Here is an 18,348-nt window from a genome sequence, read left to right as displayed (position 1 = left end):
AGGAAGAGAGCAAACAAAAATATCTGAGCAACATGGAGAGAGTGCTTAGCATTTAGCAGGCAGTCAATAAATATAAGTGAGTGAAAAAATGAAAAAGAAAGAAAATTATGTGTCAGTGTAGGTTCATCAATTGTAACAAATATACCACTCTGCTGGGAGATGTTGGTAACAGTAGGAGGCTGTGCATGTGTGGGGGTAGGAGGTATACAGGAAATCTCTATCTTCCACTCAGTGTTTCTGCTAATTTAAAACGGCTCTACAATATAAAGTCTGTTAACAAAAGAAGAAAGGAAGGCAGCCACCTTGTCTTCTGCCGCAGCCTGTTTGGAATTCTGATTCCAAAGGGGAAATAGGCAGAGGCCAAGAGAGATGCAAACATTTTGATAGAATAAGTATTAAAAAGTGAAAGTGAAAATCGCTCATTCGTATCCGAGTTTTTGCAACCCTATAATCCGTGGAATTCTCTAGGCCAGAATACTGGAGTGGGTAGCCTTTCCCTTCTCCAGGGGATCTTCAAAACTTAGGATTGAATCCAGATCTCCCACAATGCAGGTGAATTCTTTACCAGCTGAGCTTGCAGGGAAGCCCAAGAATACTGGAGTGGGTAGCCTATCCCTTCTCCAGTGGATCTTCCCTACTCAAGAATCAAACTGGGGTCTCCTACATTGTGGGTGGATTCTTTACCAAATGAGCTATCAGGGAAGCCCAAGTGACTCAGTCATGTCTGACTCTTTGTGACCCCATGGACTATACAGTTCATGGAATTCTCCAGGCCAGAATACTGGAGTGGGTAGCCTTTCCCTTCTCCAGGGGATCTTCCCAACCCAGGGATCAAACCCAGGTCTCCTGTATTGCAGGTGGATTCTTTACCAACTGAGCTATCAGGGAAGCTCTTCTGATGAAAGTATATATTGCTATCTCCTAAAATGTAAATTCTCTAAGGAAAGGGACTTTGCTTTGTCTGCTGCTGTGTGTCCTGCTCATAGAATAGTGCTGTCATATAGTAGATGCCAGAAAAATATTTGTTGAACAAATTAATGAGTGATTGAATTCTTAACTCTCTGTAGTTCCTAAGGATTATAGGATGATAGCTAGGTCTCAGATAAAGAGAGGGCTAGATGGAGATATTGAAGCAGAGAAAGAAAGATAGAGGGAAAGAATAAAAAGTAAACAAAAAAAGCCCCTTAACCCAGTCCTTCTACTGATTTCCGCTTAACCACCTGAATACCTCTATAGCACTCCCATCCCTGGTATCACTATAGATCTCAGATATAAATGGAATCACAAACAGGGAAGTTATTTAGGCCTATATATAAAGATTTCATTATAATTTCAACACTTACCCTCAAGCATGACATCAATTTCATCTCTGAGCAGTAAATGACCACCCAATTTTGCCAAGTACCCTATGCACAAATTAAAATTAAAGTTACCCCAAAATACATTATGAAAATACATTATCTGATATTATCTACCTTCAGTGATTTCTTCAAAGCAAAATGTCTCTAGATTATTCTTGAATAATCTTTTAGTGATTTCAAATAATTAATAAATCTTTATTGAGATATATGTGTGTGTATAAATGTGCACAAATCACATTTGTACATCTGAATAAATGACCAGAGTGAATACTAGCTACCACCTAGGCCTTTAAATTGAATATTACCATTATCCTAGGAGCCTCCTTTATGCCCTTCCCAATTTCCTCCTTCACCTTTCAGAATACATTCTTTTGCTCAACACTACATTGTGAGATTCATCCTGTTTTTAAACATAGCAATAGTTCATTCATTTCCATTGCTACATGACAGAGGTTAGCAATGTTCTCTTGAAACAGAGCTATGCTTATTGGCTTATTTGCTTATGGATCATCTCCAGCTTTTCTCACCCTACCAACGGCAGAGTTGAGTGGTTGCCACAGAGCCTGGTATTCAAAGCTTGAAATATTTCCTATCTGGTTCTCCACAGAAAGAGTTTCCTGAATGCTTTTTGTATGATATGCCATCTTATTAATGCATCACTTTTTGGCCATTCTGCTTATGATGGACAATGTGTTGTTTTTAATTTGAGGCTATTATGAATAGTGATGTTATTGTGGGCATTCTTCTACATGAACTTTGGTGTAGATACGTATGCACTACTCATTGGTATACAGTTAGGAGTGGACTTACTAGCTAATGGATAAGCTTATGGTCACCTTTACTCATTACTGCAGAAGAGTTGCCATGGTGATTGTATCAATTTTCACTCCTACCAGCATTGTATGAACATTTCTACTGTTCTCTCCATCCTCTCTAACACTTGATAATTGTTAGTCAATCTTTCAGTCAATCTCATAGGGTTTGGTGGTATTATTATATTGTATATACAAATTGGATATATAATTTTATATATATTGAATATATAATTAGATATATTATTTTGTATATTGGATATACAGTTGTATATTTCTTTTGGAAATGTCTGTTCCGTATGTCTCTTGCATGTTTTTCTATTGAGTTGGTTTTAAATTATTTATTTTTAGGATTTTAAATTCTGGTTGCTAATCTTTTAAAAATATTACACCTATTACAAATATTTTCTCCTAACCCATGGCAAAACTTTTCCATTTATACTTTTCTTTTTGATGAGCAGAATTATTTATTTTTTGGCTGTGCTGGATCTTTGCAGCTGTGCGGGGGTTTTTCTCTAGTTGTGGCTAGTGGGGGCAACTCGTGGAGGCTTCTCTTGTTGTGTGTCACAAGCTCTACAGCACAGGGTCCACAGCTGTGGCAGATTGGCTTGGTTGTCCTGAGGCATGTGGTGTCTTTCCAGACCAGGGATCAAACCTGTGACCCCTGCATTGGCAGGTGGGATTCTTAACTGCTGGTCCACCAGAGAAGTCCTCTAATTTTATTGCAGTCCAATTTACAGTTAGTGAATTTTGGGATCCTGATAGGAAATTTTTGCTGTCTCAAGGTCATAAAGATATTCTCCCATATTTACTTCTAGAAACATTATTGTTTTACCCTTTCACATTTTTGGATTGCAAATTCAACTGAAATTATATGGCATAAAATAGGGATTGATTAATTACCTATGTAATTAATCTAGCACTATTAAGAGAGGAAAGAAAGTCCTTTCCTTATTGCTTTGTAGGGTCATTTATATCAAAAATTGTGTGAGGGTCAGTGTCTTTATTCTATCATGTGCCATTTCTATAGTACCTTGATATATGATGGGTCTTGATATCTGATACTATAAATTCTTCAACTTTGTGGTTCTTTTTCAAATTTTCTTGGCTATTCTCAAACCCTTACATTTTCATGTAAAAATTAGAATCAGCTTCTCATATTTCATATACATACACACCCAAAACTCCTGGTAAAATTTTGTTTGGGGTTGTATCAAATATACTGATCAAATTGAGGAGAGCTGACCATGTTATAATACTTAAACCTTTAATCCATAAACATGATATATCACTCTAAGTATTTTAAAAAACTTCTCAGAATTTTCTAGTTTTGTTTTGTTTCATGTGTGTGTATGTATGTGTGTGTATCAGTCTTGTACCTCTTTCCTTAGTTTTATTTTGGGATATTTGATAAATTTTGGTGCAATATATTAGGCATTAAAACATTAATTTTCTAGTATTTATTGCTAAGTGTGTAGAAACTCAGTTGATTTCTGTGTATTGGTATTGTATATAGAAAACTTGCTAAATTTAATTCCTATAGTTTTTCTTAATTCTTTCCAGTGTTCTAAATACTCAATTACTTATCTGCAAATTTTGGAAGTTTTAGTTTCTTTTTTTCCAAACTTATCCATTTTATTTCTTGTTATTACCTTATTTTAGTTTTGGAAAATTCTTGGTCATTATCTCTAAAATATTTAGTTTCATTTTTCTCCCACTCTCCTCATGGAAGTGTATATTAGGCCTTTTAACCATATCTCATGTTCTTATGCTCTTTTCATATTTTCCATTTGTATCTTTTCAAGTTTTGATCTTGAGGCTGAATATTTTATTCTGACATTTCTTTTTTTCTCTTCCTGAATTTATTTATTTTAAATTGAAGGATAAGTACAATGTTGTGTTGGTTTATTCTGACATTTCTAATTCTCTTAATCTCATTTCAATTCTTTCTAATCTGCTGCTAACTTCATTGAGATCTGCATCCTATCTCATTGTGTAATCTTTTGAACATACTAATCGTATTTATTTTAAAGTTCATATCTGATAAAGTTGAATAACTGCATATACTAGATTCTGTTTCTACTGTTCTTTCTTGTAATTAAAATCTAAATGATTAAAAAAAAATAAGTATCAGTTATAGTGTATACAGGTTTATGTCAATATTGTTAGTCTCTGGGCATTTTATCTTCTCCCAGAGAGGATTTGTTTTTGCTTTTTTGGTAGGCAGTTAGGTTAGAAGTATATCTCTTTAATTCGACCATGGAGTTAGATATTCAAAGATTTGATAATTATAAGGGCTGGTATATTTTTAGCTTATTCTTATTCCTAGAGTAAAGACATCAGGGATCAAGCGGAAAGCTTGGGTGTATTTACCAGGATCCCTCCTCATTGTCAATCTACTCCAAGTTTTGTTCCACCAGTTCAGTGAAACAGCTAAAATTTCTTCATAATTTATCAGCCTTCCACTACCCTTTTTGAATATAGAATTGGAAAGTCTATAAAGGAAAATAACCCCCAAATATCAGGCCTACTTCTTTTAGTTTTTCTACTCTTCACTGCCTTTATAAAAGTTCTTAAATGTTTTCAGATAGACTTAAAAATATTTTTTTATATTCTTTTTATCTTCCTTTTACACATCATAAAAATTCATGTTATTGTTGTTTAGCCACTAAGTCATGTCTGACTCTTTTGTGACTTCATGGACTGTAGCCTACCAGGCTCCTCTGTCCATGAAATTCTCCAGACAAGAAGACTGGAGTGTGTTGCCAATTCTTTCTCCAGGGCATCTTCCCAACCCAGGGATCAAACCTGCATCTCCTGCATTGGCAGGCAGATTCTTTACCATTGAGCCACCAGGGAAGCCTGATAAAAATTCATAGGGATGAATAAATTTGGTTGAAGGTTATATGGCTAGTGGGTATTCATTTTGAGATTTCAATGGAACCTTATATATTCTCACCAATATGTGATCAAAGAATTTTAGATCATCAAAATTATGCTGTTTTGTGCTTAGTCGCTCAGTCATGTCCGATTCTTTGCGACCCTGTGGGAGAAGGCGAGGGTGGGATGTTTCGAGAGAACAGCATGTATATTATCTATAGTGAAACAGATCACCAGCCCAGGTGGGATGCATGAGACAAGTGCTCGGGCCTGGTGCCCTGGGAAGACCCAGAGGAATCGGGCGGAAGGGGAGATGGGAGGGGGGATTGGGATGGGGAATACATGTAACTCCATGGCTGATTCATGTCAATGTATGACAAAACCCACTGCAATGTTGTGAAGTAATTAGCCTCCAACTAATAAAAATAAATGGGGAAAAAAAAAAAAAGCAGAGACATTACTTTGCCAATAAAGGTCCATCTAGTCAAAGCTATGGTTTTTCCAGTAGTCATGTATGGATGTGAGAGTTGGACTATAAAGAAAGCTGAACACTGAAGAATCGATGATTTTGAGCTGTGGTGTTGGAGAAGACCCTTGAGAATCCCTTGATCTGCCAGGAGATCCAACCAGTCCATCCTAAGGGAAATCAGTCCTGAATATTCATTGTAAGGGCTATGTTGAAGCTGAAACTCCCAATACTTTGGCCATCTGATGTGAAGAACTGACTCATTGGAAAAGATCCTGATGCTGGGAAATATTGAAGGTGGGAGGAGAAGGGGTCGACAGAGGATTAGATGGTTGGATGGCATCACCGACCCCATGGAGATGAGTTTCAGTAAACTCGAGGAGTTCGTGATGGACAGGGAGGCCTGGTGTGCTTCAGTCCATGGGGTTGCAAAGAGTTGGATGTGACTGAGTGACTGAACTGAACTGACACATTTAAAATTTTGATTCTTTCCACAATTGTGGGTTATACCTTTCTATTTATTTAATTTTTCTTTGTGTATTTCAGTAATGCTTGCAAGTTCTTCATAGAAATACTGCATATATTTTAAAGTTTCTTTTTAGATCTTCCTTCCTTCCATTAACATGATTTGATACACCTTAAACTGATATTTGTATGGTTGTAAGGTAGGAATTTGTGTGTGTGTGTGTGTGTGTGTGTGTGTGTGCGCGCGCGCGTGTGCAGTTTCATTGTCCTAGTACCTTTTACTTGACAGTCCATCATTTCTGATCTGATATACATTTCCAGTTCTAATTTTTATATTAGGTGTTTTTGTATGTGTGGATCTGTTTCTAGGCTTTCTATACTGTTTCACATGTCTCGTCTCGTTGAGTGAGTAACAGATTGTCTACAATTTGTTAGTTATATCTCATATGTTGGTCTTGAGCTTCCACATACATCCAGAATCAACTTTTCAAGATTTAGGGAATTGTCTATTTTTAAAATTATAATTATATTGACTTTACTGATTAGTATTTCTCAATGGGGGCTCAGAGGGAATTCTAGATGGGATAAGTTGTGATTAGTACTGTTACAATTACTACTGAATATTAAGCATACTATTGTAACATTAAATGGACATTAAATGCTATATGAACCTGAAGCAAGCAGACAAGGCAGCCTAGGGGATATAAAACACAGAGGTCAGTTTTCAGAGGCATGGAGAAATGTAAAAAACAGTGAAAAATTTATTAGGAGCTGGAAGTCCTACTGTTAAGTAGATACTGTATGTTCTTCAGTTCAGTTTAGTTCAGTTCAGTTGCTCAGTCGTGTCCAACTCATTGCAACCTCATGGACTGCAGCATGCCAGGCTTCCCTGTCCATCACCAACTCCTCGAGTTTACTCAAACTCATGTCCATTGAGTCAGTGAGGCCATCCAACCATCTCATCCTCTGTCAACCCCTTCTCCTCCCACCTTCAATTTTTCCCAGCATCAGGGTCTTTTCAAATGAGTCAGCTCTTCACATCAGGTGGCCAAAGTATTGGAGTTTCAGCTTCAGCATTAGTCGTTCCAATGAATATTCAGGACTGATTTCCCTTAAGATGGACTGGTTGGATCTTCTTGTAGTCCAAGGGACTCTTAAGAGTCTTCTCCAACACCACAGTTCAAAACCACCAATTCTTTGATGCTCAGCTTTCTTTATAGTCCAACTCTCACATCCATACATGACCACTGGGAAAACCATAGCTTTGACTAGATAGATCTTTGTTGGCAAAGTAATGTCTCCGCTTTTTAATATGCTATCTAGGTTGGTCTTAACTTTTCTTCCAAGGAGCAAGGGTCTTTTAATTTCATGGCTGCAATCACCATCTGCATTGATTTTGGAGCCCCCCAAAATAAAGTCTGTCACTGTTTCCATTGTTTCCCCATCTACTTGCCATGAAGTGATGGGACCAGATCTTAGTTTTCTGAATGCTGAGTTTTAAGCCAACTTTTTCACTTTCCTCTTTGACTTTCACCAAGAGGCTCTTCAGTTCTTCTTTGCTTTCTGCCATAAGTGTGGTATCATCTGCCTATCTGACGTTATTGATATTTCTCCCTGCAATCTTGATTCCAGCTTGTGCTGCATCCAGCCTGGCATTTCACATGATATACTCTGCATATAAGTTAAATAAGCAGGGTGACAATACATGGCCCTGATGTGCTTCTTTCCTGATTTGGAACCAGTCCGTTGTTCCATGTCCAGTTCTAACTGGTGCTTCCTGACCTGCATATAGGTTTCTCAAGAGGCAGGTCAGGTGGTCTGGTATTCTCACCTCTTTCAGAATTTGCCACAGTTTATTGTGATCTACACAGTCAAAGGCTTTGGCATAGTCAACAAAGCACAAGCTGTTTTTCTAGAACTCTCTTGCTTTTTCAATGATCCAACTGATGTTGGCAATATGACCTCTGGTTCCTTTGTCTTTTATAAATCCAGCTTGAATATCTGGAAATTCTTATGCAATAATTTATCCCTTCCTTCTTTAGTTGGCTGAATTCCATCCATCAATGCTTTCTTTAAGGGTTCATGGTAATGAACTTTTGCTGAGTTTTTGTGTTTTAGAAATATTTTATTATCTTTGTAGTTGTATATAATTTTGATGGAGCTTCCCTGGTAGCTCAACTGGTAAAGAATCTGCCTGACATGTAGGAGACCCTGGTTTGCTTCCTGGATCAGGAAGATCCCCTGGAGAAGGAATAGGTTACTCACTCCAGTATTCTTGGGCTTCTCTGTTGGCTCAGATGGTAAAGAATCCGCTTGCAATGAGAGACACCTGGGTTTAATCCCTGGGTTGGGAAGATTCCCTGGAGGAGGGGGCATGACAACCCACTCCTGTATTCTTGTCTGAAGAATCCCCATGGCAGAGAGCCTGGCGGGCTATTGTCCATGGGGTTGCAAAGAATCGGACACGACTGAGCGACTAAGCCCAAAACAGCATAATTTTGATGATCTAAAATTCTTTGATCACATATTTTTCTACTAAGGATTTGTATGTACTATTCTACTATATTTTAGAGTTGAATACTGAAGTGGAGAAGTCTAATTTCAGATTTATTTATTTTGTAACATATAGGCGAGTTTTTTTAACCGAAATGTTCAAAGAATTCTTTAACTCTAAAGTTCCATAACTTTGTTAGGAATGTTTTATTCTGTATAAAATATGTCTTGAAAATTTTTACCATCTTCAGTATATTTAATTAAAAATTTTTTTAGCTTTAAAATTTTATCTTCGAATACTTTTTTGTTTTAATTGTTCATTTTTTCTTAAGGGATATTATCTTTCTGTAATCTATCTTCTCTATCATTACTCCCCAATTTTTCAAACTATTTCTTATTGGTTTACATCTATTTTGCTAACATTTCTCAACCCTTTACTCCTTGTCCCTTACTGGGTTATCAACACTATGTATTTTCTTCCATTGCCTACAATGTAGTTTTTTTTTTTTTTTAAATAATGGTTATATATTTTTCTTACACTTTATACCATACTTTGAAAGATTATTTTTCTTTTTTTTTTTAAATTTTATTTTATTAGTTGGAGGCCAATTACTTCACAACATTTCAGTGGGTTTTGTCATACATTAACACGAATCAGCCATAGAGTTATACGCATTCCCCATCCCGATCCCCCCTCCCACCTCCTCCTCCACCTGACTCCTCTGGGTCCTCCCAGTGCACCAGTCCCGAGCACTCGTCTCATGCATCTCACCCGGGCTAGTGATCTGTTTCACCATAGATAATATACATGCTGTTCTTTTGAAACATCCCACCCTCACCTTCTCCCACAGAGTTCAAAAGTCTGTTCTGTACTTCTGTGTCTCTTTTTCTGTTTTGCATATAGGGTTATCATTACCATCTTTCTAAATTCCATATATATGTGTTAAAAATATGGAACGCTTCACGAATTTGCGTGTCATCCTTGCGCAGGGGCCATGCTAATCTTCTCTGTATCGTTCACAATTTTAGTATATGTGCTGCCGAAGCGAGCACGAAAGATTATTTTTCTTGTGCTCCTATTTTACCATTATATATTCCTGAGCACTTATATCTATAGACCTTTATTTTTAGGAGTTTTGGATTCATGAATATAATTATTATGATTTTCAAATACTCTGTAGAAACATTTTTTAAAATTTGTCTCCTGCATTGCAAGCAGATTCTTTACCACCTGGGTAAAGAATCTGAGCTACCTGGGAAGCCGACATGTATGACATAACTAAGTATTTTCTCATTCCTTGGTGCCCTACATACTTCCTGATGGCTAATGAGAACTCTTTCCTCTCATTTCAAATAAAGGATTATCAGTTTTGATCTTTGTGGTAAGAAGGTAGTGGGAAAAAAACTGGTTGGTCAGATTTGTTCAAGGTCAAAAATTTTGGTTGTCTTCTTTTAGAATCTTACTGTACTCCGTCAACTCTACATTTTCTTTTTTTGACCTTTATTAGATTTGATAGCTCTTCCTCATCTACTGTGGGCTTCCCTGGTGGCTCAGATGGTGAAGAATCTGCAGTGTGGGAGACCCGGGTTTGGTCCATGGTTTGGGAAGATCCCCTGGAGAAGGGAATGGCAACCTCCTCCAGTATTCTTGCCTGGAGAATCCCAGGGACAAAGGTGCCTGGCAGGTGACACTTCATTGGGTTGCACAGAGTTGAACAGGACTGAGCGACTGACTATCACTCATATGTTGTAATTTGTGGTTAGAGATGCTCATGTTTTGTTAAAGACTGGCATTTTAAAAAAATGTATTATTCTTCAATGGGGAGAGGTGATTTTTAAGCAGCAAAGGAGAACTGTAGTGGTTTGCCACCTTCTTAAATTTTGAAATTCATCCGGTTGAATATTTTGTGTGAGAGTTTAATTACATACTTATACTCAGCAGTGTATTATAAAGTAGAACTCTATTCTCATTATATATTTTAACTTCTGCTTATTATAGATTTCATCATGAAAATTTGAGTCCATCCTAAACAAAGAAAATTTATAATTTTTTCAAGGAAAACTTCTAGCTGCTATCCGTTCTTCACCTGTTAAGACAAATTAGGAAATGAGAATTGAATTTTACTTACCTAGTAAAATAACTGATCCTCTTTTCAGATATCTTCTGGAACTCTCCAGGAATCCTAAGGTCTCAGATATCAAATCTGTAATGTATTTTTGATGAGAAATAAGCTGAGAATAAAAAGGAAAAAAAATTCTCTCACTTCTTGAAAATACTTATATGCTAAATTCAGAGAGGCTTCCAGGGAAATGAACATGGTTGCTTATACCAAATTAGGACCAGGTTAAAACTTGGGGGTTTCTGTGTAAGAATGTTACTCTCTTGCTTGCAGATATTATTCAGCTTGTTACATGATATCCAGTCTTTGGGTTTCCAACCTTTGGTTAACATCCTTCCATCCCTACCTGTCTATTGTTGCAGTTTATGCTGGTTTTCAGAAAACCAGCTCATTCAGTCGTGGAAAACTAATTCCAGCTTTTCTTTTGGTGATCTGAAATGCTGTGCCTGTCTTTACACTGCTCAAAGTAGGTGGGTTGGAGGAAGGAAAAATAGATGATCCATGTTAAGGGGAAGAAAGTGGGAAAGTTTAATTTTTCTCTGGTCTCAAGCCCTAGCTATAATTGTCCATTTATTATCTTCTCTTCAGAGTCCTTCTAGATTCACCTTGTGCCCATTATGCTTTTCATCACTTTGTATATCCTTTAAAATTGTCTCTGTAACTCTTAGGGTAGTAAATCTTGAGTGGATACTTACAAGATTGTTACAGATGTTGAGCACCACCAACTCAAAATTGTAATGTTCATCCTTTAGGAAATATAATGTTGACCATTTTAATTCTGAGGCACAGATTTCTAATGTATATTTACATGCCTGTGAAGCAGAATAAGGTCAGTAAAGATTCATTCCATCTGGTGTTATATAAAACACTGTGATTCTCTGCAAAACTAAGAAAACCAAAATTTCAAAACTTACTTTAACTACTCTTTCCTCTGTATCTTCCAAAAACAGGATCAGAGGCACCAAGCCTGCATAAACCACATCATTTAGCATCCATGTGTACTGACTCATGTCCATGAGTAACTGACCAAAGTGGTGAATGGCCATACTCCGAATACCTCCATTAGCCTAAAACATGCACACGGAAAAGACCTCATTTGAGAATATACATATACACACACTATATATATATATATATATACTAGCATATAGTATGTATGTATATATATACACACACTATATAGTATATATATTTACATAATGTATATACGCTATATATGATGTGAATATATGTGTGTGTATATATTTGTCATTTGTTTTTAGAAAAGACTCATCTTGGGTGAATTCACCTTGGGTCTAAGAAGTCATCTCTTCTTCTGATTTGAAAATAAAACTTACTTACCAAAATTCATATTACATGAAAGAAAATCCCCTGTGAAAAGTGAGCTTCTTAAATTTAGGAAGATAGTATTTAATAACATACTAAAGATATAACTGGGGATGGTCTTGATTACTGTCTCCTGTACAGTGTCATGAACCTCCATCCATAGTTCTTGCTCCTTGGAAGAAAAGCTATGACAAACCTAAACAGCATATTAAAAAGCAGAGACATTACTTTGCCAATAAAGTTCCATCTAGTCAAAGCTATAGTTTTTCCAGTAGCCATGTATGGATGTGAGAGTTGAACCACAAAGAAAGCTTAGAGCCGAAGAATTGATGCTTTTGAACTGTGGTGTTGGAGAAGACTCTTGTGAGTCCTTTGGACTGCAAGGAGATCAAACCAGTCAACCCTAAAGGAAATCAGTCCTGAATATTCATTGGAAGGACTGATGATTAAGCTGAAACTCCAATACTTTGGTCACCTGATGTGAAGAACTGACTCATTGGAAAAAACCCTGATTCTGGGAAAGATTGAAGGCCAGAGAGGAAGGGGACGACAGAGGATGAGATGGTTGGATGGCATCACCGACTTGATGGACATGCATTTGAGCAAGCTTCAAGAGTTGATGACAGATAGGGAAACCTGGCTTGCTACAGTCCATGGGGTTGCAGAGTCAGACGTGACTGAGCAATCGAACTGAACTGAAAGATATAACTTGGAGATAATTTCTATCAAAATACTTAGGGTAATGTAACCATGATGTATTCAATTGCTGGAGGCCTTTGCAGAATTGCTACTGAATACCAATGTGAGTTCTTTGCATACTGGCATAATGCTAGGTTTCCAAGGGTTTACTTAGTCTAAATAGGAAGGTGATTGGAGTATAAGGATTCTAGAAGAGAAAAATTACAAGTCAGAGGAAGAGGTTAATTTTTTAAAAATATAATATCACTTCCAGTTTTTACAAAAATATTACTCCATTTTGAAAATAATAATTTACATGGACATACTAATTATCAGCTGTATGAACTTGATCTAATATTCACTTCAGTTTGCCTCAGTTTGCTTATATGTAAACTGGATAATAGTAACAGTGTTGTCTTCTAGTGAAAATGAAAGCCACTCAGTCATGTCTGACTCTTTGTGACCCCGTGGACTATTCAGTCTGTGGAATTCTCCAGGCCAGAATACTGTAGTGAGTAGCCTTTCCCTTCTCCAGGGGACCTTCCCAACCCAGCGATTGAAGCCAGGTCTCTTGCATTGCAGGTGGATTCTTTACCTGCTGAGCCACAAGGGAAGCCCAAGAGAGTTGTGTAGAGAATTATATGAAATTGTCCATGTAAATACCTTAGAATAATGCCTGGTGTACAGTAAATGCTCAATAAATTTTAGCCAGTGTTATTATTACTATTATTTTCATTACCTCCTTATAAAAATCTTTTCTGCCACTAAGTTTCCTCTTTCTATAATTTAATAATATTGAACCTTTTTTTCAACGAAATCTGCAGAACTAGTAAGAAGTTACAAATTTTGGCAAGATAATTTACTGTGACACAATTCTCTAGTTCACAAACAATTCGTCAAAGGAGTCTTTAAAAACAAATAGATTTCTCATAGTATACCAACATGTTCTTGTTTATTAAAATACTGTATTTTTAATAAACTATACATTTACCATAAAAACGAGAATTTTCAAAACATACAACTCTCTGATCAAAGAGTTTCTAATTAATGTTTTCTATGATAAGAAATTCATTTGGGATATTACACATGTCAGCTCTAATACCCATAATATGCCTACTACTCTGTTTTACAGATGATACACTAACAGACTGAGCCACTTGCTCAGGAGTTCACAGCTAGTCAGTGACAGCACAGGGATTTGAACCTAGAAAGTCCAGATTCAGGGTTAGCAAATATAACCACTAACCTACAATTCCTCTCTTATCTAAGAATAAAGGCTACATTTTGACTCTCACTTCCTATGGTCAGGCTTCCATAGTTTAAAAACAAACATACAGGGCTTTCCTGGTGGCTCTGTGGTAAAGAATCTGCCTATCAATGCAGGAGACATGGGTTCGAGTCCTGATCCGGGAAGATCTCACATGCCACGGAGCAACTAAGCCTGGGAGTCACAGTTAGCCTGTGCTCCAGAGCCCGGGAGCCACAGCATCTGTGCAGCCATGACTGAAGCCCACGTGCCCTTAAGCCCATACTCTGAAACAAGAGAGGAAATCACAGTGAGAAGACTGTGCACTGCAACTGGAGTATAGCCCTCTGCTTGCTGCAACTAGAGAAAAGCCTGAGCAGCATGGGAGACCCAGCACAGCCAAAAATAAAAAAATAAAATTTAAAAAATAAGTAAAAACACAAATACAAACTTGGAGCTCACTTGGTTAATATTATTATCTCTGGAAAACAAATGGCAGACCTGCACAAAATGACTGCATTCTGTTCACTTATTCTGGAATGTAATATCATTGCCTTAGCTGGCACTTCAGCTGAATGATGAAACCTAATGATCTCACATATCTGCATAACTCACATGATCCATCAGAGGACAGTAGCTGGAAGCAATTCTGGTAGACAGGGAGGAGTAGGTCACCTTGTCCAGTCTGTCTAAAAGTTTCCTAAGGGTTATCAAGGCCCGGATTATAACAGTCGTGTCTTTGGAAAGGAAGGCATCCAAGATGGATGTTAATAAGCTGCAGACATTTTCTATCTATGTATAACAGAAAGAAAATGGTGAGAATTAGGAGCTAGAAGGAGACTTGAGGTAGCATTTGATATGCACACCTCTGAGTTTGGGCAGCATGCAGTGGTGTGCTGGGGCTTACAGGAATCGTCAAAAAAAGTCACTATTAAAAATTTAAATTTTATAAATTTAGAAATAAATAAAAACAATGGTAGTAAATACTCAAGACTCATTGCTTCCTATTTCTTTTGCTAAATTTGCTAAATTTTTCTGCCTTTCGGGTTGTTTACATGTATTGTATCTGTATGGTGGAAATATTAACTAATAATGTGCTACTGTTCATCTCTGCCCAGATCCATGTTTACTGATGTCCCTTTGATAGATTGAAATCAGCAATGGTGGGAGTATTTACACCAGGGAATAAGTGGTCTTATTTTCACAAAGTTGATTGTTTAATGAATATTTACCAACATGCCATTGGCAGTACTAACATCTAAACTAGATGACAATGACCTGTTTGGACATGAGAGCCACTGAGCTCCTGAGCTAAGGAGAGGGCCTCAGTTGCAGATCAGAGACATGCAGAATATCACGCCATTAAAACATGAAAAGGAGGCATCAAAAAAGAGAAAGAAAGGCTGAAAAGAAAAGAAGTAAAAGAAATAAATACTATTTGCCAAAGTAATAGCCAGAAGACACTTGTGTCATGCAGGAAAACTGAGTCCTTATTAGTAGATGGTATGTGAAACGTCAATCCAGATCACTTTCTACTGTGTCTCTCTTGGTCAGAGCACTAGACAAGGCAATAAATAACTTTCTATTCACAATTCATACTATTGACTCCTATGATTTATCTAAAGGAAATAAACTATGACTCACTTCATTCTAAATGCAAAATGAGTGCCCACTGACTGTCTTTAAGCTTTCAGAGACTGTGCTTAATAAATATACTAGGATTTATTAAATTTATTATTAAATCAGTAACAATTTATGAAATATCTACAGTCTCAGCATTGGGCAAGGTACTTTGGAATATGCAAGTGAATTATAAAACTTGAGTTCAGTTCAGTCACTCGGTTGTGTCCGACTCTTTTCGACCCCATGAATCCCAGCACGCCAGGCCTCCCTGTCCATCACGAACTCCCGGAGTTTACTCAAACTCATGTCCATCGAGTCAGTGATGCCATCCAGCCATCTCATCCTCTGTTGTCCCCTTCTCCTCCTGCCCCCAATCCCTCCCAGCATCAGGGTCTTTTCCAATGAGTCAACTCTTCGCATCAGGTGGCCAAAGTACTGGAGTTTCAGCTTCAGCATCAGTCCTTCCAATGAACGCCCAGGACTAATCTCCTTTAGGATGGACTGGTTGGATCTCCTTGCAGTCCAAGGGACTCTCAAGAGTCTTCTCCAACACCACAGTTCAAAATCGTCAATTTTTTAGCACTCAGTTTTCTTCATAGTCCAACTCTCACATCCATACATGACCACTGGAAAAATCATAGCCTTGACTAGACGGACCTTTGTTGGCAATGTAATGTCTCTGCTTTTTAATGTGCTATCTAGGGTGGTCATAACTTTCTTTCCAAGGAGTAAGCGTCTTTTAATTTCATGGCTGCAGTCACCATCTGCAGTGATTTTGGAACCCCAAAAAATAAAGTCTGACACTGTTTCCAATGTCTCCCCATCTATTTGCCATGAAGGGATGGGACTGGATGCCATGATCTTAGTTTTCTGAATGTTGAGCTTTAAGCCAAATTTTCACTCTCCTCTTTCACTTTCATCAAGAGGCTTTTAAGTGCCTCTTCACTTTCTGCCATAAGGGTGGTGTCATCTGCATATCTGAGGTTATTGATATTTCTCCCTGCAATCTTGATTCCAGCTTGTACTTCTTCCAGCCCAGCGTTTCTCATGATGTACTCTGCATATAAGTTAAACAAGCAGGGTGACAATATACAGCCTTGATGTACTCCTTTTCCTATTTGGAACCAGTCTGTTGTTCCATGTCCAGTTCTAACTGTTGCTTCCTGACCTGCATACAGATTTCTTAAAAGGCAGGTCAGGTGGTCTGGTATTCCCATCTCCTTCAGAATTTTCCACAGTTTGTTGTGATCCACACAGTCGAAGGTTTTGGCGTAGTCAATAAAGCAGAAATAGATGTTTTTCTGGAACTCTCTTGCTTTTTCAATGATCCAGCAGATATTGGCAATTTGATCTCTGGTTCCTCTGCCTTTTCTAAAACCAGCTTGAACATCTGGAAGTTCATGGTTCATGTATTGCTGAAGCCTGGCTTGGAGAACTTTGAGCATTACTTTACTAGCATGTGAGATGAGTGCAATTGTGTGGTAGTTTGAGCATTCTTTGGGATTGCCTTTCTTAGGGATTGCTTTGATGTACTCTTCTGGGAAGGCAAGTAGTATTTACATGACTCAGTGGGAAATGATATAGGACAGTAGTCTCCAGTTTAGCCTATATTAGAATCACCTGGCTAAAACCTTTGACTGTGTGGATCACAACAAACTGTGGAAAATTCTTCAAGAGATGGAAATATCAGACCACTTCACCTGCCTCCTGAGAAATGTGTATGCAGGTCAAGAAGCAACAGTTAGAACCAGACATGGAACAACGGACTGGTTCAAAATTGGGAAAGGAATACATCAAGGATGTATGTTGTCACCCTGCTTATTTAACTTATATGCAGAGTACATCATGCAAAATGCTGGGTTGGATGAAGCAAAAGCTGGAATCAAGACTGCAGGGAAAAATATCAATAACCTCAGATACATAGATGACACCACCCTTATGGCAGAAAGCAAAGAGGAACTAAAGAGCCTCTTGATGAAAGTGAGAAAGGAGAATTAAAAAGTTGGTTTAAAACTCAACATTCAGAAAACTAAGATCATGGCATCTGGTCCCATCACTTCATGGCAAATAGACAGGGAAACAATGGAAACAGTGACAGACTTTATTTTTGGGGGGCTCCAAAATCACTGCACATGGTGACTGCTGCCTTGAAATTAAAAGACGCTTACTCCTTGGAAGAAAAGTTATGACCAACCTAAACAGCATATTAAAAAGCAGAGACATTACTTTGCCAACAAAGTTCCATCTAGTCAAAGCTATGGTTTTTCCAGTAGTCATGTGTGAATGTGAGAGTTGAACCATAAAGAAAGTTGAGTGCCGAAGAATTGATGCTTTTGACCTGTGATGTTGGAAAAGACTCTTGAGAGTCCCTTGGACTGCAAGGAGATGAAACTAGTCCATCCTACAGGAAATCAGTCCTAAATATTCATTGGAAGGACTAATGCTGAAGCTGAAACTCCAATACTTTGCCCACCTGATGTGAAGAATTGACTCATTGGAAAAGACCCTGATGATGGGAAAGATAGAAGGCAAGAGGAGAAGGGGACGACAGAGGGTGAGTTGGTTGGATGGCATCACCAACTCGATAGATGTGAGTTTGAGCAACTCCGGGAGTTGGTGATGGACAGAGAAGCCTGGCATGCTGCAGTCTATGGATTTGCAGAGAATCAGACCCAACTGAGTGACTGAACTGAACTGAGGATCACCTGGAGGAATTTTGAAGTCATAGGTTGGTGGGCACAACCTCTAGGATTTCTGATTCTGTAGGCTTGTGATAGGGCCTGACAATGTACATTTTTAACAAGTTTCTGAGAGACGCTGATGTTGTTAGTTTCAGAGTCATAGGTAGAGAGCCATAAATATAAATATTATATAAGCA

At 37.8% G+C, this 18,348-nt stretch overlaps 1 protein-coding gene and 1 non-coding gene across 2 annotated transcripts in view; both read right to left on the bottom strand.

Annotated features, from left to right (window-relative positions):
• MROH9 (maestro heat like repeat family member 9) overlaps positions 1–18,348 on the bottom strand; it is a 227,068-nt gene that overhangs the window by 2,507 nt on the left and 206,213 nt on the right. Inside the window, exons 15-19 of the mRNA XM_065936410.1 lie at positions 14,463–14,639; positions 11,512–11,664; positions 11,293–11,409; positions 10,607–10,709; positions 1,344–1,406 (exon numbers count right to left, since the gene is read on the bottom strand). Of these exons, the coding sequence (XP_065792482.1) occupies positions 1,344–1,406; positions 10,607–10,709; positions 11,293–11,409; positions 11,512–11,664; positions 14,463–14,639 (613 nt within the window). The remainder of the gene's footprint in view (positions 1–1,343; positions 1,407–10,606; positions 10,710–11,292; positions 11,410–11,511; positions 11,665–14,462; positions 14,640–18,348) is intronic.
• LOC136170042 (U6 spliceosomal RNA) lies at positions 9,423–9,530 on the bottom strand. The gene has a single exon (XR_010663502.1). It is a non-coding gene; the product is annotated as a U6 spliceosomal RNA (small nuclear RNA).

The sequence above is a fragment of the Muntiacus reevesi genome, chromosome 5, assembly GCF_963930625.1.
Source record: "Muntiacus reevesi chromosome 5, mMunRee1.1, whole genome shotgun sequence".
Classification (NCBI taxonomy): domain Eukaryota; kingdom Metazoa; phylum Chordata; class Mammalia; order Artiodactyla; family Cervidae; genus Muntiacus; species Muntiacus reevesi.
Note: the sequence above shows the minus strand (reverse complement) of the source record. Positions and strands in the feature narration are given on the sequence as shown.